This window comes from Scardinius erythrophthalmus, assembly GCF_964197995.2.
Source record: "Scardinius erythrophthalmus genome assembly, chromosome: 11".
NCBI classification, from domain to species: Eukaryota; Metazoa; Chordata; class Actinopteri; order Cypriniformes; family Leuciscidae; genus Scardinius; species Scardinius erythrophthalmus.
The window spans coordinates 35,377,578-35,400,178 of record NC_138231.1 but is presented as its reverse complement, the minus strand read 5'-3'; the positions used below and the strand labels follow the sequence as shown (position 1 = coordinate 35,400,178).

The 22,601-nt window shown below is 36.2% G+C and overlaps 1 protein-coding gene across 7 annotated transcripts; it reads left to right on the top strand.

The window, feature by feature from the left end:
* The first annotated feature begins 3,886 nt into the window (after positions 1-3,886).
* dcun1d4 (DCN1, defective in cullin neddylation 1, domain containing 4) lies at positions 3,887-22,544 on the top strand. 7 transcript variants are annotated; one of them, XM_081378483.1, is made up of 12 exons: positions 3,951-4,311; positions 7,830-7,900; positions 9,156-9,195; positions 12,032-12,119; positions 13,236-13,324; positions 15,181-15,218; positions 16,699-16,769; positions 16,858-16,949; positions 17,051-17,159; positions 19,050-19,154; positions 20,158-20,260; positions 20,402-22,544. In XM_081378483.1, the coding sequence occupies exons 7-12, from the start codon at positions 16,728-16,730 to the stop codon at positions 20,455-20,457; spliced, it is 507 nt and encodes a 168-aa protein (XP_081234609.1). In that variant the 5' UTR covers positions 3,951-4,311; positions 7,830-7,900; positions 9,156-9,195; positions 12,032-12,119; positions 13,236-13,324; positions 15,181-15,218; positions 16,699-16,727; the 3' UTR covers positions 20,458-22,544. The 7 variants fall into 7 exon arrangements, with proteins under 7 accessions (XP_081234605.1, XP_081234608.1, XP_081234609.1 ...); XM_081378484.1 differs by having other exon boundaries at positions 3,969-4,010; XM_081378485.1 differs by having other exon boundaries at positions 3,982-3,998.
* Positions 22,545-22,601: the final 57 nt, after the last annotated feature.

The window sequence follows — 22,601 nt, the reverse complement described above, 5'->3', positions numbered from 1 at the left end:
ACACAGCGACTGATCTGTAGACCATCACATCACAGTGGGAAAAGTAAACTACACTCACAAACCTGACTCACCTCACCTGCGTTCAGTCTCTCAACAAAATTGGATTGAAGCATATAGGCCTACTAAGAATATTTGGTTATATTTAACTAATAAAATATTTGAATTCAATTTAAACTATTACATGTAGAATCAGCATTATCATTCATCCTGATCAGATTTCATATTAGGTTCAAGTATATTATTTCTTTCTTTCTTTAATTTCCCACAAGAGCCCATAAGCAGGGCATATAAAATGTTGTTATACTCATTGTGTTCTGCCCCACGGAAATCTTTAGTAAAAGGCAAAAGATTTATGTGATATTAGGTGAAACATGAGTGTTTTTAAAATATAAAATCAGGGTCCAGTAGGCCTAAGAGAGGAAAGACGACACCAACATAAGTGACGATACGTGGACTACACTGTGATTAGCCTATTACAAAGTAACACCAACCAAATCAGTACATTACAATAAACAATTAAATCTACTAGAATTTGTATTTAAGATGTATTGATGTAAATAAAACACTAAATATGATACTAATATGTTAAAAGTTGAGCGTGCAATGAATCATGGGAGCTCCTGAGTTAGTCACGTGAAAGTGTCTTTACATATTTTTTATTTTTCAGCTGTCTTCCCGTTTCTGATGTTCGCAAAACACATGATCCTTGACATTCTATACGACTGAATAATAAACTGTAGCCTACTACAAAACGATAAATTATCCCACTCAGCTTTTGCAAATAAACAACAGAAACTGTGCTTAAACATTGTCATTTTCATAGAGATGTAATGTCGACAAACTGATAAAATGAATAACTTGCGCTCCCTGCTTGTTTATCCACGTGATATTTCACAAATCATGTGTTCCTACCAGTTTTGGCTCTTGCCAGTGATATCCTATCCTAGCCTAGCCTAGCCTATCTGGCGACACCTAATGGTCATTTGATGTCTTACTAAACTGCATTGAATAACAAATAACACAATTAACGGAACAAAAATGGACAACTAGCTAAATATAATCAAAATGCAAGATACAGTCGTCTTTTGCACAACAGCAGTAGAATAACAGGTAAATATGATTGCCATGATACATTGCCACTGTCAAAAAGACCTATCATGAAGACAGTCAACACTAGCCTACTAAGTCAGTGCTTTCTGTTTTTGCCTTTTTTGCTGTATTAAAGCAATTCACTTATCAAACTGCTTACCAATATGCTCTAAAAACATTGCCTTCACTGTGTTTGACCCACCATATAAAACACAAAAAGAAAGAGACAATGAAAAATACAAGCAATTAACAATGTGTTTTTAGAAATCTTCTAACCACACTATATTAAAGATATTTAATAAAACTATCACCTGCCTGCACTATACATCCTCACAGTGTTCTGGTTCTCACTGTGGTGACTTCCATCAACATGAACCTATGTGAGGTAAAGTTCATTAGTTTAATCAGGGTTTGTTTAGAGTTCAATTCACACTGCCCCAACAGACACCAACAAATTGAACGTGTTCAGTCAGGTGAAAGCAAACCCTGACCAACGCCAACAGACGACAGGGGTAACACTGATCCAATGCGGTGTGAATGGGCCTTAAAGGAATAGTCATCTGTAAAATTCTGTCATCATTTACTCATCTATAGTTGTTTCAGACCTCTATGAAATGCTTTCTTCTGCTGAACACAAAAGAAGATATTTTGAAGAATGTTGGTAACCAGACAGCTGATGGACCCCATTGACTTCCATAGTAGGGAAACATATACTGGAAGTCAATGGGGACCAGCAACTGTTTAGTTACCAACATTCTTCAAAATATCTTCTTTTGTGTTCAGCAGAAGAAACTCATACAGGTTTGAAACTTGAGGGTGAGTAAATGATGACAGAATTTTCATTTTTAAGTGAACTATTCCTTTAAGAATTGAGTAGCCAAAGTACTCAATTCCCCCAAAGTAGTCAAAACATAAAATTGAGAAACTTCAAAGTTTTTTTCTTTTCTTACTTTTCTACTTTCAGGAACCAGCTAATCAAGGCCGACAGTATCCACCTGTTTCAATAAACGCTGATCGACAGAAATAATTTTCCTGAAAAGGAAACCATATAGAAAGAAACTTTGACAAAACATACTGACTAATCACTTTATTACAGATTTAAATATTATAAATATTCACAATACCTTAGTCTGTTGTTACAAATAACAAACAAATAAAGGTGCTTTATTGGCATAGACCTTAATCAAATACCATATTTAATTTCAACAAAATTGTTCAATGTTGTTTAACAACATACTGATTGTTCATCTGATGAAATATCTTTCTAAAAGACTTTAATAAGACAAAATTCCATAAAAAAGTTCTGAGAGTTGTGAGAATTACGTGATCTAGGATCTTTATACAGCATATGCCTCTCTCCCTCACATCCTTTTTTACCCTAAGGTCACTCTGGTTTCATGGAAACATCCATGCAACCTTCTCATTGCACAAAATATTCTTTATTGTGGAAGCAAGTTTTTCAGATTATAAAAATGTTCTTCACACTAAGAAAACGTTATTTTAAGAACCATACTGAAAGGTTCTCTGGAGAAGCCAAAATTATTCTTCTATGCCATTGCTGCGAAAAACCCCTTTTGGAATCTCTATTTTTAAAGGCCCCAAATATATCCATGGTGAAATTACAGTTGAGCTAGTTGAGCTAACCGTGCTTGGGGTTGTGTGAGATGAAAACAAGACCTTGTTTGGGGAATTTACATATTGAATATTGTATTAGGAACTCTAAATGTAGCTATGTAAGCTTATTTGCCAGTGGGTAACTTAACAACTAACCCATATGAAGCTTGATATGCAGTCAGAGACTGTCAATCAGTACTGGAGACTAAAAAAAGTTTACTTTCTGTCACAAGAAATACTTCCACCTGCTGCAATTTATTAGAACAATTGATGATTTAGTAGTTTTGGGGGTTTTTTTGGTCTGAAATCCCATTTAACATATTCAGTGCATTATAAACAGCATACAGTATGCCTGTTGAATGCTTGTAAATGTAGGAGAATTAATGATAAGGAAAGATGGCAGAACTGATCCCACACAAAACTCAGTGTAGAATATTAAATATTATAATTGCGATATCAGTAGTGAGCTTTTGTATAGATTAAAGACCATGTAATACTAAGCACTGGCCACTGGGTATGTTTTACTGAATTACTTTGAGTAAAGCATACACAAATATATCTGCTAATCTAAATGGGTCACTAGCTCAGACACCATTTGCAAATATAATATCGTTTGTCTAAACATTAAAATAAGTGGTGACTGAAGCTGCTAGTTTGCAAAGCATATCATTTTACGCTCCACAGATAAAAGTCATAAAGGTTTTAAACAACATGAGGGTGAGGAAATGATGATGTGGGTGAGCTACACAATGGCTAACATTATTGTGGTTCCTGCTTCTTGTGATATTTTCCATTTACTTTTGAAACTTTTCAATGTTTTGAATATCAATAGCGCTCAATCAAGCAAAAGTAGCTGCCTCGTTCAGTAATGCTTTTCTCTGTATTCTTTCTCTCACCATTGTTTTGTTAACCCAAGCGGACTCTGTGTTGGTGCACAGCTGAGCCAATAGCGTGTCATCGTGGGCTGGCTTTCTTCTTTGCACGAGGAAACTATCGTAACTGATGGGTGTAGACATACTTCTCAGCCAATAATATGCTTTGAGAGGAGGGGCTATGAAAGCACCTTAACCAATCACGTCGGTTTAGAGGCGGGATGTACACATTGCTTCTTGCGCAATGTATATGACACTCCTCTCGACCAATCAATGACACTAGTGGGCGTGGTGCCTGAAAATTTGGCCCATCTAAATCATTTATGGGCAGGAATAATATTGACGTGTCCCGCCCACTGGCCGGTCTGCAGACTCACACAAATACAGTTGTGTGTTTCATAAAAATGCACTCAGATGCGTCAAGTAAGTACAATAGTACGTTTTCACTGTTATTCGTGTTCTGTCGACCTGTGATGGCACCTGCGAACTTGCTGAACCCTGACAAGTCGCCGTGACTTCTTTTAAGACGTATGATTTGCTGTATTGACGCATTTTGTGAGTAAAGTAGCCGTTACCCGAGCATACAAATCATCAGATTGACTCTGAGCTTGCTAGCTGCTCTCTTTGTGTTTTTACTCCGATGTCTTGGGCGCTTGCAAACGACAACGACCTTGCAAGGAAGATCGTTGTATTTTAGCCTTCTTTGCTTGAGTGTATATACAGCAATCCGAGCAAGGTATCTGATCCTATTTACACAATACACTTGTACACTAATTACCTTTAATACCCAAATAACCTTAAGGGATCCATCTCATCACAACTCGAACGAGTAATGCAAAGCCACCGAAGAGCAAGTTAAAGGTTGTTGTTTTAGAGCTAAACGGGTCAGATTTTTCCCAGAAAACTGCGGAAAAATGACAGGGGGTGAAAATTGTGACGCAGTTGTGTAAAAATTTAGTGCTTGCAAACACGTCAAATGTGATCTGACGCATTACTGTAAGGCCACCTGAAAGACCAACTGCACATCGTTGTGAAAAAATGTTTTTTTATCAAAGATAGAAAATCTTTTTTGCAGCATTTGGGTCGCATTCATCAGTTGGGGAGAGTACCGATTGAAATTATGATTTGGGGAATTCTGGGAAATGTGGTTTATTCAGCCGAACCATTTCATTGGCAAACGTACGGCGTTGTTTGTCGTTAGACTACATTCCCCAGAAGTCCACAGACTCTCCAGATACTTTGTAAAGTCGTTGCAAGTTATGTGTGTATACACTCTTGTGTTAACCAACGTTATGTGGCAGAACATTTTATTTTAAAGAACTGTCAGTATAGAGCGGTGAATGTTTGAAACATTTTGTTGCGAATTCGACTAATACTGTTTATTACATGTTTGGGGTGTTATGTATCTACTGGTATTCCTGACAACTGCGTCAGAGGTTCATAAATAGGTCTCATTTTATATCGAGTTTGCTTTAGTAATGTATTAAATTAGATACCGGGCATTATTTAAATGACATACTTTTCATTATATCTGAATTTAATGTTGTTTCAAAGGCCTGCCTACTCGCACATCGCTCATATAAGGCCTGTACGATATTTTTTTTTATCAGAATAACGAGAATGTGGAAGTTTATAATATGTGCAAAATGAATCATATGCTTACGTAATTTTCATGGTGCTACGCCAGTCTTTAGTTTCTTAACAAATGAATAATGCTAACTTTCGTTTTCATGCGCCCAAAACACGTTTAGGCTAGGCTACGTTTTATACGCCGCATATTGTGTTTATTTAGGTATTCCCTTCGTAAGCTACATATTTTCAAGACTGCAAAAAATGTACATCAAAAACAGAATAATAAATGGCAAATAATAAAACCATAGAAAAGTTACAGAAAATATAACAAGCATTTACCGTGTAAACATTGGTGTCGATACACTATGTAGTTATTTTCATTTTGACAAATGATTTCAAGAGATCCATAAACTTTCAAATTAGTCTTCTTTATACTTTAGAATATATACATCTTTTCCATTGCACTGCATGAGGATAATTCTTTATTCTTTTTACTTAGTTATAGTGGGCCTTTCAAAAGATGCCTTTGACCTTTACAAATGGATATCTATTCATATCTGAATATCTTGTTTTGATATTTAGGCCATATTATCTGGAAGAATAAAAATGAAAAACTGTGGTTCAAGGGTAAATTAAAAAAGACCAATACTGATATCACATTATTGACTTTCTGAATTTCTTCACATTATCACATGCAGTGAATCAATGCACCTTTAGAAGTGTTAGGCTACGTTTAATACAAGTATCATTCTGGAATATCGCTGTGGATTTTATTTAGATTAACTGGAGTTATGTTTATCTTTGTAAGCCAGTTTCAATTGACTATTAACCATCTGTATTTGGGTCTGTGCATATTTATTCTTAATTATCTATACCTAATCCCAAGTTTTGCTTCCACAAATTTATTCTAGATATCTGATATTCACTAGGACCTGATATTAACATGCTAGAGAAATATGACCTCCACACTGACATTTACTTTCTTAATGATGAAACCACACTAAAATATAATATAAAGCAGTGGTTCCCAGACTTTTTAGAGTGGCGTACCCCCTGAGGCATTTAACATCCTTCACCCCCCTTTTCCACTTAGACTGCGGTCACAACATTTTCATTAATGGACAACATTTGCCCTCTTTACCTTTATAAATAACTTTGTACAATAAATAATGTTTAATATAAATAAAATAAAAAAGTCCAATAGAGAAATATGCAATGATGTTATAAACAAAGTGATACGAAGTGAAGAATAATCTAAAACTACCAGTAGGTGGCAGTAAGGCACTGTCTTAATGAGTGAGTCATCAAGTCGTTCATTTATTTATTCATTCATTCCGTAATGAAACAAGTGGCTGTATTATGAATTGGTAATTGGATCATTGACTCTCATGATTCGTTCAAAAACACAGCTGTGTGTTGCAGTTCTGCTGTGGCTTTCGTTGGAACAATTATTTCATTGCAAAATAGAGCAAACAATACTGTTTTTAAAATGGACATTACTTGAAGGTGCAATAGGTGATCTGGGAAATGCTAACTTTAGCCTGGTAGCATTGAAAGCATTCAATCCTCACTGCTAATCGCCATCCAAAGTCACGCCTCCTCTAAAACACATGAACACACACAAACCAGAAGCGAGACGACCAGAGACAATGTTATTGGATTACATCATGTATCATTCACCGGTGAGAAAACTTTACAGTACAGTGAGTAACAGTACTACAATAAAGAACATAAACAACTGTTTGCCTGCCATTCTCGCTCTGTCTCCAATGCAAGGAATGCAAACACACGTTGACTGACATGGAACACATGCTATCTTTTAATTCGGGCCGAATGCAATAATTGAACAAACATTTTATGGTCCTACGCCTTCCACAGATTATATATATTTCTAAAAATACATTTAGACCTCTTAACATAGTGATTGCTATCAGGATATGAGGAGACTTTCAACCAGCATAACAAAAAAAAAAAAATTCTGTAGGGAATCACCTATTGCACCTTTAATATTACCCTATTGTTTGTTGTATAAAATGAATATCGCAATTTCAATTGTGTGGATATTTGGGAAAAATTGCATTCTTGCCCGTATAATATCAACATTAAAAACTAGAACTTTTTTGTATCAAAGAGAGTTTTGAGTCTTAATCGATCTCTGTGCACCACAGTCTGTGTCTATAGTTGTTCTTCATGCTAGTAAGTGCTAAATCCCCACTTTTACGAAGGTACATTATCGAGAACGGCAGTAATGTAGCTCGATTTGCTAAGGCAGCATACTTTAATTAAATGAATGGCAAAACTCAGCATTTTGTTAACATACCCCTTCTGTCACCTCGCATACATGAAGGGGTACGTGTGTACCCCAGTTTGGGAACCACCATATAAAGATTATGGATGACAATGTTGATCGTTGACTATGCTTATAATGAAGGCACATAAAGCAGTTAAATGCATTTTGTATGCATTAGCTTATTAGAAACACTTAAGTATCTCTCATATTTATGTCACTCTACAGGCTGACTGAAGCGGATGCTTCTTTTTTCCATATTCTCTATAACTTCTACATCTAGAATGAAGACACTGTGAACAAACACGCAAACACATAGAAACCCATGTACAGCCCAGATGCTTGTACATAACTGCCAGAAGTAACAGATGTTTATTTTTATATCTCCCTCACAGATTTCCAGCTGAACTCTCATTTGTCCACACTGGCCAGTATCCACAAGATCTACCACACCCTGCACAGGCTGGTAATAATGGACTCCATTTGCCTGCACTTAAATACTCATCAGCTTTTTTTTTTTTGCCAGATTGAACATTCCTGCCTTTAAATCGTTTAAACCAAGAGCATTTATACAGATGGGATTTGTGCACATTTCATGTTAAGTTTATCACTAGATGATTGATTCTTTTGTATCAATATGATTCTGGCAGGTATGCCACTAAATCCACACACACACACAAAAAAAAATCAGTTTTCAAGGTCAATAACGAAGTTTACCAATATATCATTGATTTCTGTGTAGTTTTAATCTAAGTTTATTTAGTGAAACTATTAGAAAATACATGGATGAATCTCTCTGAAAAAACAGATATGTTCTCTGTATGCTATTGCTGAAGTTGAATCCAGCAAATAAAGGTTTGTGATTATGATTATGAAGTAAAAACTCTTGGTCAGCTATTTGTTTGATTTGTCAGCCTTCAAACTTGCTTCAAACATGAAGATATTTAAAAAATAAAACATGTTAAAGAGGCTTTAGATCATAGATGATCTATAACCAGGTCTAGATGAAATCTGGAGACTTTTTTCACACACATATGCGCTATATTTGGTAAATGGTAAAATGCATTGAACAGAAATGGGGTAGTAAAATCTTATTAAACAATCGGACAATGGACAGTATATGAGTAAAGAGTGAATGATGGGCACTTGAAATTTTACATTTTTCTTCACACAGATTTTGTGTAGGCTGTTTATACAGTATCGCATGCAGAATTTTGCAAATATGAGCTGATATTGTTATGTGAATATTATTAGATCAGGCCATTAATCCCCTATTCCCTAGTTAAAGGACAGACATTCTTATATTGAGATTAATTCAAGAGCTGACAGTGCTGTACTGACCGGTGTACTGGTAGATTAGCATTGTCGGATTGCTGTGTTTGGCTATATGAGAGTTTAAGACTCTCAACGGCATTATTACATACTACAAAATTAACCTTTGATCCTGCCATTTACTTAAATAACTACCCTCATAACCCTGATTGACACAGAATTGTGCTCTACATTATCTTATTTCCAGAACGATGTCTTTGATAAAGCTGCACTGGTAGCATCTATAAAGGTTACAGGAAAAAAAGATGATCAGCCACCTACATCACACACTTGCTTACTGTCTTTTTATTGGTGCGGTGCTAATAGCTGCTTGTCTGCTGCAGAATGTAGAGAAAGAGAGAGAGAAAGAGTGATGGTGGTTGTTAAATGCAGTCTCTTTCTCACCGTAGAACCTGACAGAAGACGTCGGCCCTGAGACTCACGGCACAGGTAGTGACCTGCCCAATCTCTCCATAACCTAATCAACTAATATCAATTTTATATATATATATATATTTGTGTGTGTAATTTTTACTTCTACACTACTGTTCAAAAATGTGTCAAGTAAAAAAAAAAAAAAGTAAATTAATACTTTTATTTAGAAAGAATGCATTAAATTGATCAAAAGTGACAGTAAGGACATTGCAAAAAAGGTCACTAAAGATTTCTATTTCAAATAAATGCGATTCTTTGAACTTTGTTTATTAGAACATTTAAAAAAAAATTCTCTGTACGGTTTCCACAAAAATATTTAGCAGCACAACTGTTTTCAACATTGATAATAATAATAAGAAATGTTTCTTGAGCACCAAATCAGCATATTAGAATAATTTCTCAAGGATCATGTGACACTGAAGACTGGAGTATTGATGCTGAAAATACAGTTTTGTCATCACAGGAATAAATTACATTTAAACATGTATTGAAATAGAAAAGAGTTATTTTAAGTTTTAATATTTTACTGTATTTTATTTATCAAATAAATGCAGTCTTTGTGAGCATCTTACTGACACAAACCTTTGAAAGGTAGTGTATTTTTACTGTAATCCTCATATTTTTCCCCTATAGAAGTCCCATTCCTCCAGGTCTTAATGTTCAGGCTTTATAAAGGCTATATAGAGAGCCTAAGTCCCTCCCCTTCCGGTCGACCACCATGGGACCTTAGTTCGGAAAAATATTGTATGGTAGTCAATGGCGAGAGACAACAAATATTTTGATCTTGTTTGAATTGTGCCCTGATTTACACATATGATGTTTATCAATTTAAAAGATACATTTTAAAGTCAAGAAATCGCAGCTTGATGTAAAACTGCTGAGGTATAAGACTGTGAAAATACGTAATTACAAAGACTACAAACCCAGAAGGCGCACATGGGACGTCATACCTTTTCTCTCAATAAATGAAGCAAACTTTACTGAAGCTAACGTCTGTCATTTTTTCTATAGTCTTATCTTATAATCGTAACGTAACGCAGTCATGCCTGAGTGTTTTGAGCCAGAATACACACATACGAGCAACGGATCTTGTGACGTACATAGTGCGAGACGAGAGATGTAGTTCATTGAGCGATTTTCACATAAAACTAAACGTTACTCTTCTGTTTTATGACAAACTGCGACTTTCTTGACTTTCATAATTACCTTTTAAATTGACAAACATCATATGTGTAATTCAGGGCACAGTTCAGAAGGAATAAAAAGATAAGTTGTCTCTCGCCATTGACTTCCATACATATTTTTTCCGAAATAAGGTCCCATGAGCCGGAAGCGGAGGGGCAGGACTTAGGCTCTCTATTGAGCTTACAAGATGTCTCATCAGGCCCGGTTCTACAGGGGTGCTTGATGAAAGCTTGTAATAATAGCATATTGGCGAAACAGATTTGGAAAATGCTCCAGTGTGTATTTGTGTTTGTGCTCTAGAGAACATCAAATGTTTCTATGTACAACGTGTTTTTGCAGAGGTGAAAAATGTAGCCAATCACAGAGATGTTTGTTAATCTCTTGAATGCAATGGCCAATCAGAGGTGTTTTAGTCCACTCGCTGCTTAAAATGCCGTCGTTTTTGTTCAGTGCTGAGTTCTGCACATTCGTGAATCTTCTCATTAGCAAATAAAGTTACAAAGCAAGTAAGAGATTCTTTGTGCAGTGTAGACAGCTTCATTGATTATAATGGAACTTTGTGAGATCGTGATGAACTGAGATGAGTGACAGCTTCTTTAGTCTTTGCGCGCTTTCAAGGCTATATATAAACCATTGAATACATTTTTTGTTGATGGCCAATTAACGTTACACATGCTACGAAGTTTCGGAAGTGACATCTAACGTTACATATAAATGCGTGATTCACTCTCGAAATTTCAATGAGCAATGTAAATGCAGACTAATAGATTAATAGAAAAATATTAATATCAAAATAACTTTTAATTCTATTCAAATGATTTATAAAAGTAATGACTTGTAAATAATCAAATATCTCTGTACAAGGAGCCTTTGCTTACACTTACTTTATTAGAGCATCCTCACTATTTTCAGAAGCACTCTCAATTTTTTGATTCTGGAACCGGGACTGCGTCTCACACCGTGTCCTAACTACACGCGACACGACGCGCGATAAAAGGTATTTTTTGGTAGTTTACCTGATAAAAGGTATTTTTTGTCCTAACCAGGCGCGACGGCGATACGCGTCGATTCTATTTTAGAAACGGTTTCTATTTTTCTGCGACGTCGCGGCTGGAACAACAAACACAAAGTGTGGCAATGATAATCTCAGGTACTGTTTATGTGCTTTATTTAATGTTAAAAGCGTGTAATGTGACTTTGAATATCATTTAGTGCTCCAGCTTTGTAGCTGTAAAAGCAACAATGGATAATTCACCTCAGATCTTGAAATGAAACAAATGGAAACAAGAACGTTCAAACTGTGAACAAACAAGTGTATTATTTGACAATTTTTTTTGTTTTAGTAACTCAGTAGCCTATGTATTTGAATAATGTTTAAATGGTGTAACATTTGTGAATTTGATTATGTAGCCTACTTATCCACTTTCTTGCGATTGTCCCCCCACACGCTGTTCTGATTAGCTGTGGGTTTTGATTGATTTTTACGCATCTCGCAGTCGCGTCTAGTGTGGACAGACAAATAATTTGTCACTGGAATCTTATCACATAGCGTCTGGTTAGGACAAGTGACATGAGGACATATCCCTGGTTTGTGGGAGGGAATGGCTGAAAAAGAGAAACAAAAATAATCATCATCTTTGTGTTCTTTCTCTCTCTTTTTTTCCAGCCTGCTGCTCCAGAGCCATGCCCCCCAGGAAAAAGAGGAGACCCACTGCTGGAGATGACCTGTCTGCTAAGAAGAGCCGGCAGGATAAGTATGCTCAAAACATCACCTTTCCATTCAACCATCTCTCCAGCCTCTCCATCTCTGTCCATTCCATCTGTCTGTTGACCTTCCTATAATTCACTCATACATACACACGCATTCATCTACCCAACTTTTTGATTAACAACTAAACTAGGTACCTATCAAATCATATTAGTTAAATGCCCCATGTGGTGAAAATCAAGTTTTTAATGAACACTTATGTCTATGTGGTGTTTTTAATATGCTTTATGACAAACCATGTGCAAATTCATAAGTCAACACCATTGCTGAGTATTTTCTCCTTAAAACTCCAGTGAAACAAAGACCGTCTCAAAAACATGGTTTGAAATCGCCTGCGTTTCTTACATCACAAACTACCTTGTAACCAATCACGTCAACGTGCGTGCGGGCGGGCTTTAGCATATCGCTACTATGCTCTAAAGCAGGGGAGTCTCAAGAGAAGCCAGCAGGTTATCCCGATATATTTTTTCTGTTGATATGAAAAATTGGGTAAATTTAGCAATATAGCGGGTGAATTATGCGTGTGATGTATGTTATGATGAACTATATGCCTTTCTCCACTGATGTTCTATGATGTTCAAAGCATTTCTAAAGATGATGATTTTTAGAAGGCAGGCTGAGATGGTGAATGGGATCATGGTTTGTTTAACCTTAGCAACACATTATTAGCTGTTTGATAACATAGTCAAGCAAAAGTTTAATCATATTAATTACTGTTATGTGTCCGACGTTGTAAAAAAGTGATACCATTGTGCAGTGTTTACTTCAGTAAGTTGACAGTGAATCTCTGAGCTCGCGTATTTTAATAAAAAACATTCACAGGAAAAAACGTTCAAATATGTCATTTTGGTGATCAAAGATGAGAATTCTGTATTTATTCACAGAAGGAACTGAATGTTATAATAATGTAAAAAGTAAATTGCACAACTGTCATAACTGTTAATTGCACCATCAGATCTGTGTTTGTGGGTGGATTTTTGCCCTCAGAGCATGTGTCTTCTTGTTTGTATCATATGCAGCACATTTGCGCTTTAATGTTCATACAAGTGTGTGTTAAAGTATATTTAAATAGCATCTGCTCAGTCCTGTCTATTCATTTCAGTGTTTACAGAAAACAGGAGACATTGCAAATCCAGGAGGCTGAAGCTTTTTCTAGCAAGAGATGTCTAGAGTGGTTTTATGAATATGCAGGTATGTACGCTAAATCATTTTGAGTTTTGTTATCATGTTATGAACTATCATAAACGACTTTTTAATGTCATTCGGTACGTTTACATGGACAACAATATTCCGATATTAAGCAGATTAAGACAATACTCTGATTAAGAAACTACCATGAATAGGGATTTCTGATTACCTTAATCCGGCTAAAGTCATACTCAAAGTAATTTAGGGGTTAAGTAGTGGTGGTTATGGGTGTTGGTTTTACAAGTAACATTTATCTCACCTAAATGTTTGCTTACTCATTGTATTTGTGTTTTTTACAATGGGGTAATTTTGTTGCTCAAGAGTTTACACAACACAAGGAAGCTTGATTTCAATCTTTGAATTAAATTGTCTTTCTGTACATGAATGCTAGTGTTAGACCCTTAGAGTCTAACACTAGCATTCAGGTACAGAAATACTACAGAAACTGAATAAAGTAATCAAATGTAAAATAACACTGGATAGTATTTTAGTCCTGTATTAAGTAAATACATAGGCTATTAATCCTAATTCTTTACAATTAAAGCTGTCTTTTGTTGTTTTATGAACATTAATACACTGTCACTTTAAGAGCTAGTGCACGGATTCATTATGCATGCGTTTTCTTTCTCAATTTATTGTTTGTGTTTATTTAAGACATAACCACCTGTGTTTATGAGGATACTGGAATTTTAACAATTTTGTGTGTTTTTGACCGTTTTCAGCCCTATAATCCGTGAAAAAGTAGTCAGTTTGGTTACTCGCGAGCTGTTTGTGAGGCTGCTTGGATTATTGGATATTATTGGATTATTGAATATGGATTATTGAATGTTTATATTCACAGCATAAATATACAACCATGTTGAATTTCAGCCCATGAAAATGCAAGCCTTAAAAATACAATGCATTAAAATGCAAGCACGGTTAATGCAATGCATTTTTTTTTTCAATGAGTGCAATTCAACAAACTTTTTTGTTTAAAAAATGTTTGCCATTATTTTACTTCCATATATTTAAAGAAGTCCAAATTATAAACTGTAGTGACGATGCAACACTGGCCCGATTGTGCAAATGACAATTCCATCAACTGTCCCAAGTCCCAAAACCCGAGAGTCTGGCACCGCTGAATCACTCACGCTGTTTGTGAAATTACGTTTCGCAGAAAGTTTTAAAATGACTGATTTGATTTTATAATATGTGTGGATTAATTTACTCATACAGCCTACACGCTAGAGTGAATAAATGTTTGTGGGAATTTCCCGCATTATAAGTTCAGTTCAGTTTATTTATAGAGCACATTTAAAAACGGCCACTGACCGACAAAGTGCTGTACACATAGAAAATAAAGCTAATAGAAATTAGTAACACAAGTAATACTAAACACAGTTTAAAACAGAATAATCATTATAAGCTAAAAGCAATAGAAAATAAATAAGTTTTGAGACATGACTTGAACTCAATATACAGTGGGAGCTTGTTCCACAGTGTGGAACAACAAAATTCGAGCCCTGTGAACTGTATGTTGATAAGGAGAGAACGTTGGACGGCGTGGCATGGTGACGTAATGACGTGTGCCATTAATCGAACTATGTTCTATAACATGTAAAACAGGAACATGAAAGGAATATTTTAAAAGCAACTCATGTAAACACCTTAATCAGAATATTGTCTTATTCAGAATAAGGTAAATAATTTAATTACTGCTGTCCATGTAAACTTAGTCACTGGTAAGGTCTTAAAAATGGTATAATCACATCAAGAGCTGATAAGCTCATATAATTTGACTTGAAATGTCTAGAAGGCAGTGAATAATGTCAGCTAAATTTACGCTAGTTTTTTTTTCCTTTTCTTTTTTTATTCAGAATTCCACCCTTGTGACTTCAGAGACTTTCCAAATGAAGTTAAGATGTCAATAGTGACTATAAGTATATACTAAAATGTATTTGGGCACTTAAGTCACACTTAAGACACACAAAATGTCTGAATTTAAATGCATACAAAATATCAAATAACAAGATACAAAATATCAAACCAAGTGGCATCTGCACAAATGATGCTTTTCTCAGAACTTCACTTTTTAGTTCACACAAGTGTCCTAGCAGAATAGAGTTTGACAACCAAAAATGTCCAAGACTTTTTGTCTTCATCTTGAACAATCTGTTGCTTCATATTTTGAATCTTAAGATTAGATTTCAAACAAACCTTTTTTTAAATGTTTTGATTGAAGTGTCCTTAACCCTTAAATGCATGAATGTTTCGCCAGTCATTATTACATATTCAGGTGTTTAGCGACCCGGATCTATTTCTAACACGGATGGATCTCTACGTGTCTCGATAACATAAAACTCTCCTGGTAATAGAGTAACAATTACAGAAGAATAAAATAAAGCATATTTTGTTACCTTTTGGAGCTTGGAAGAGTTCAGTTTGAGCAGATGTTTTATACCATCATCACTGTCCTCGTCAGAGTTCATTTCCCAGTACATTCAGCATCTGGCTCATATTCTCGATCTCAAACATATTCTCAAAACTATCATTTTCAACATCTTCAAAATCAATCTTTTGATCGCTGAAAGCTTCTTCGCCAGATCCACCATCAAGTCAAGTCAAGTCAAGTCAAGTCAAGTCAAGTCAAGTATATTTGTATAGCGCTTTTCACAATACAGATTGTATCAAAGCAGCTTCACAGTATTAAATTAAAATAATACAACAAGGTTTGTTTCTAGTGGAATTTATTGATTGATAAAATAAAATAAAATATCCCCAAAATATCCCCAGTGAGAGTGACATTAATATTTGATTGCGTTCAGTACTTGCTCTGCAGTAAATCACTGAGCCATTTCAAGTTCTGCTGATGATTCATCCTATTCTTTTGTTTTCTGCCTGCGGTAACTATGAGTGAAAGTCACTTCATCATTGTGTGACATTGCCACCTTGTAGAATAAAGTTTATTTGCACTTAGTCAGTCATCAAAGATTCAACTGTTGTACAGAAAAAATATACTTGCACTGTTACACGCCTCGGGTCGTTAGCGACCCTATACATTTTTTACAAAAAAATAAATGGGAAAACAGGCATTCTTTTATTCTTTTATTATTGTTTTCTTGTTATATTGTTTATAATGAATTGATTGAGGAATACTAAGAAGGTTGATGTCTAACTTTAAAAAATGAATGAGGAGGAGGGTAGTGAATGACGGCCCGGGTCTCTAAAGACCCACGGTATGCGTTTAAGGGTTAAAGGCCACTAGTTTTAAAATGTTATGCAATTCAAATACTTAAAAAAAAAAAAAAAAAAATTATTGTGGCTTAAGTGTCTAAATACTTTTTGGGGCCAATGTATATAAAATTAAATTGTGTCTGCATGTGTTGTGTTAATAGGGTGTGATGATGTGGTTGGACCAGAAGGGATGGAGAAATTCTGTGAAGACATTGGAGTGGAGCCAGAGAATGTAAGAAACTAAATTAATCTGATATGGTTTTACATTTTCCTCTAAAAACATCTCATCAGTGGTCATTTTAATGTATATTTGTACGTAGGTGGTGATGCTGGTATTGGCCTGGAAGCTTGATGCCCAGAGTATGGGTTACTTCACTTTACAGGAGTGGCTCAAGGGAATGGGCTCTTTGCAGTATGTCTGGCTAAACATGGACCTTGTATACATCTACTACCATGCTACTACACTTCTTTCTGTCCCAAACTTTACTTTTCCTCTTTTTCTGTCATATGCAGATGTGACTCTACTGAAAAACTCAGGAACTCTCTAGACTACCTGAGGTCCGTCCTCAACGATGCCACCAGTTTCAAGCTCATTTACCGATATGCCTTTGACTTTGCCAGGGTGAGTATGTGTAGGACTGATTGATGAACACTAATCATCGTCTACTTTTAAAGCTCTTAAAGTGTTGAAGTATTAAAAGAATACATTTGGTTTAATGATTGCTTGTGACTGTGCATCTGGACCCTTTCTGAATATTTTTTTTTTTGCTCATCACAGTTCGTCAGTTACAACAGACAAGGGCTTGAGACTGCTGAGAGATGGTGCTATTTTAGGTTGTTTTACCTCTTATTCTGCTCAGCAGAAGTATCTCTTGTCCCAATGATTATTTTTTTCCCCACTCCCTTGGTATGAATTATAAAGCGAATGGAGATTTGCTGAGTGAAGCTCTTACAGGAGCCATTTGATAAGGCCAATAAAGTGGATGAGTACAAATAAATAGCATATGGCAACCTTGAATGGATAACATGACATCCATCCTGTCTAAAAAACAGAAATGTTCACGCCTGGGCTCATCTTGTATAGAGCACTTAGTCCATTCTCCAGCAGTGAAACCATATTTCATGGCTGTTAGAGAAATGATTTATCTAGAGTATTTTTGCTTTTAAATATTGGGCACAGAGAACCTGAAGCATTGCTATGGTGTCAAGGTGTAGGGACAATAATCATGTCTGCCCTCAGGCACTTGTATTATCATATGTCAGGCATGAAAACTCCTCACCTTTGGGCGAAATTCGCCCTTTTAAAACCAAAATGGCTCACCTACGTGATTTGTGCAGATCCGATGAGAAAATATTTGATGGGGGGTAGGGTCGTGAGAAAATCTTTTCAATGAAAATCTCAAATGAAGATCGCGGAACTCCAGCTTACTTGTCTGTGTTTTCAGATCACCCGCTCTTCTTCAGTAGTGTAGAAAGCGCTCGCGCGTGTGCGTATGGTTGCCAGATACCGGGTAGAAAACATGCTCTTTTAACTGAAAAGCTCTGACTGGGGTTTAAATTATTGAAATCTGGAAACCGTAAGCATGAGCGCTCGTAAAAACGGTCTTTAATGTGTTGCCTTCTCCTTTATTCGACAAAAATAAGTGGTTTGGGTCAAATTTTTATTTTTTAAATATAAAAATATTTATTGTTTAATGATGTGGGTGTCTCTCATCGCCTTGTCTTGGTCAGGGGAAAAAAGGTAATCGACGTACATTTTTTAACAAAATTAACACTGGTGACAATAAATATTTTTATTTTTTGACAAAATTTGAGACCCCCTTCAAATTTTGCTCTTGAGGCTTTCAGGGGGTCTCATGGGTTAATCGGGGATGTTGAGCCTCCCCAGACCCCCCCCGTATTTCACACGGAGAAATAGGAGAGAGTGATGCACTGCAAAGGATCCAGTAGTGCCCAGGATCTCAAAAAAACAGGCAGCTGAAGTGGAGAAGAGGGCAAGGCTGAGACATGCTGCTAAACAGAGAAAACGGGCCCTTGAGATTCTGGTTCAGGCGAAAAAGAAAAAATAATCTCATGCTGTGTGTTTTGTGTAAATACTAGCCTTCACACATTAAAATGGCCCCCATATTTTATGTGTTTTATGAGTTATTATATTTTCTATTTATTCTTTGTGCAGCACTTTGGTAACCTTGTTTTTTAAAATGTGCTATATATTTAAAGTTGATTGGATTGGATTTTTTGCTGCCGTATCCTTCTCACCTTTTTTACCCCTGACCAGTTTTCATGCCTGATATGTTCAAGCTCAGACTGCTTAGAGTATAGAGTACATACACAGTACAGTAATTTCTGAAACGGTCCTTCAGGAGCAACCTGGATTTAAGTACTTTGGCAATAATGGGTCATTTATAGATTGTTACCTCACTACCATAATTGCCAACTCAGTATTTTTATTGTGATGTGTGAACTTGTATTCAAAATGTTTAAAATTGAATCTGGTTCCACCCCTTTGCAGGAGAAGGATCAGAGGAGTTTAGACTTGAATACTGCCAAGTGTATGCTGGGACTTCTGCTTGGGAAGACCTGGCCATTGTTTCCAGTGTTTAACCAGTTTCTAGAAGTAAATATTTAAATCTTTACAGTTTATCAGTGTAACTTTAATAATTTTACAAGACCAGTCAAATGTTTTGACACACTTGCAGATTCATTATTACTGATTTCCACATTTTAGAATAATATAAATGTCATAAAAATGATATACATACAAAACAAACCTTAAACGGCTTATATTTGACATTCTCTCAGCCAGCTTCTTGGATCTCGGAATACTTTTTAAACCGCATTGAAGGTGTTCACAAACTGGCCATTTTGTTGGCTGCTTTTATGTTCCAACTCATCTATGTTCCAGAACAATTCATTAAAAAAATTACATTTAAATTGCTCCATGTAGACATTCATATGTAACCACAATTTAGTTTAAGAATAGAGCTTTAAAGGTGCAGTATGTAATATTGACATCTAGCTGTTGGAATGGGTACTGCAGTCCAAATTCAAAATATTCGAGTAGAGTTGTTCACCCGCCCCCTCCTCCAAAGACTCAATGCTCACGTGGGTTGTTAGATTGAGGACACCTAATAGGCAATTGAAAATGAAAGCCTATGCTTCTGTTCATACAGATTTTTAGATGGATGCTTTTTAGGTCGGATAGAATCTGCAATCTGACTCGTTTGTTTATTGACTTCCATAGCTGCAATACGCTGTGTTTTCCACCAACTGGCAACCTGGGGTGTCGAAACACTATTGGGTAAATTGGCAGTGGGCGGAATCACACAGATCAAAACAAAAACAGACATTCTGACACAGAACGCACATTTCAAAGTAGAATAACTGGCTGTAGCATTTTTCTATAGTTTCCTAAATATCTGCAAACATATTATGGAATTTGTATGCTTTAGTACAGTCAAAAAATGACATACAGCACCTTTAAGTATAAGGGAAACAAAATCAGTACAAACTTTTGACTGGTATTTAATACATATATTTGCACATCAGTACATATTCTCTGTCAATGAAATTTTTGACAGTGACATATCCCCCCCCCCCATTTTTTTATCCCCTCACAGCAATCGAAGTATAAGGTTATAAATAAAGATCAGTGGTGCAATGTTCTAGAATTCAGTAGGACTATCAACCTTGATCTCAGTAACTATGATGAGGACGGGGCCTGTGAGTACAAGCACCCACACTTTAACACGCCTGTATGCTTCTAATTATACCCCAATTAAGACATCCATCATTATTATGTAAAATGCAGCTGGAAGTACATCAGATTTGCCTTTTGACTTTTTTTTTCTTCTCTTTGCTTAGGGCCAGTGCTGTTGGATGAGTTTGTGGAATGGTATAAAGATCGAGAGATGTCGTAGCGACAGCTTCCCCATGCCTACCACCATCACCAACTAGAATCTAATCGCCAACAATCACCATGACAATGACGACAGAAACGGCTTTGAAACAAACATCTAGGAAAAAAAGTACAAATCAAAACTGAAGAGTTTGGGATAGACTGATGGTGGCCTCTGTCTGTGAGGGCTTGAGTGTGTGAGTGTTTGCATAGAATGTAATATCAATGCACATGTTTGTATGTCGCCCTTTTAGTCGGGGCCATAGGAGGGTCACTGGTGGTTGTGTGTTGGAGAAACAGCACCTCACCGACTCCACCTAATACCTCCCATAGCCCACAATGCATTGTGGGTAAGCACACGGCCAGCCTCGGAGCCGCCTTCCCACCCCACTGTGACGTTTCATATTGCTGTGAATGTGAATGAATAGGCTCTTAAAAGGAGGATGAATTTCTCCACAAGGCAGGGTAGGTAAAAACTCCCATACTGTCTGAAGACATTTAGGTAATTTAGGCCTGGAAGGGCAGAGAAAAGAAGGAACTGGCTTTTTATTGAAGGTCGGCGACTAAATACTAAGACTTTTTGGTTCAAAATGGAAATAGCTCACAGTATCACTCTGCTGATGTGGTCCAAACACTGTTTACTACGGTTTTTATGTTGGAGGAGGAAGACATTCAGAGCATGTTACCATAGTTACATAGCGACCTATGCCGTAAGTTTTATTTTTACCAGTCTCACTGCACTTGGTTGCCATTTAATAAAGCACACCACAAGCAAGAGTGTCATAGACATTCTGCTGTAAGTACTTCCTGTGGTATCAGTATACCTATCATGAACATAGAGCCCAGTATCTTTTTCCTGACTCGCATGTCCATTGTGCATACACACTGGCAATGGCAGATATGGCCATCTTGTAGAGGAGTGTGAGCAGGTTAAATTGACTGCAGAATGCATTAATTATATCATTTGATTCTTTAGCAATGTAACTAAACTGTGCATGTCATTAAAATGACAAGACATAGATCTAAGTGATGGAAAAGAGACTGGACAGAAGAAAGCTGTTAAAGTGCAGTTTTGATTTCTGTGATGAATTGCCACAAAAATATAAAAACAGGTATTCTGCCCTAAACACTGACTCTCATTTGGCCACATCCTCGTCCACAGATCTTGTGGTCAAATATGATCAATTTAACCCATAGTGACCAATGCCTAGCAACTATTTAACGTTCTAGTTATGTTTGTAAAACTGTTGAGTTTTGTCTATGGCTGTGGCGTGAAGCTAACTTGTCATTTGAACAAGAACAAAAGCATGCATGCATTCTGCAGTTAGAGCTGTCTTTGTGAATGAATGAGGTTTTTCCTTTTCCTGAATTTTTTTCGTTCTTTTTTTTTTTTTGTACAGGTATTTGTAGAAGTGGACTTTTTGTGCTTAATTTGGGTATCCGCGGTCATGCAGTCTTAACGCTTTATGAAAAACATGATTGTGTGATGGTATTTAGAGCTTAAACACACTTGTAACCTCATCTGTTGAGATGTTCTTCTCTGCATTGCCTCCTCCACCATCTCCACCAAGTGCTAAACTACCAAGTTCATGAGTGACTGCAGCATTTCAGTATATCTGCAGTGTCATGAAAATGTACTAATTTTGTTATATGTTATAAGGAATTAGAGTATATTTTGGGTAACAAAAGTGTTTTTTTTTTCTGGTTACAAGACATTTTTGTTATGTTCAGATTTTTTTTCTCTGAAAGATGGAGGTTGCTAACCATAAATTATTTACCAAGTATTCACTCAGCATCTTAAAAGCCAACAGTCTATGTATGCTGTGCATGCTGGCCAGAATCCATTTGAAAAATGTCTACAGACACTTGTCATAATCCCATTCATCTGCACCTGTTTGTGCCTGAGGGAAATGGTGGTTTAAAATTACTTTTGAACAGATAGACAAGCTCCCCTGTGTCATTATGACTTGCTTTTTTTGGGGGGAGTATGTAATGCAGAGGGTTGAGCATTCTCATCGGACTGTATATATGTATGGATGTGTGTATAAGTGTTTGTTTTCACTGTAACCTCTCTACATTCAATATATATAAAGGGGTTTATTAACTAAATGTGGAGTTATTTTAATCTGTTCTAAACGTCATGATTTGAAAGAGAAATTACTTAGA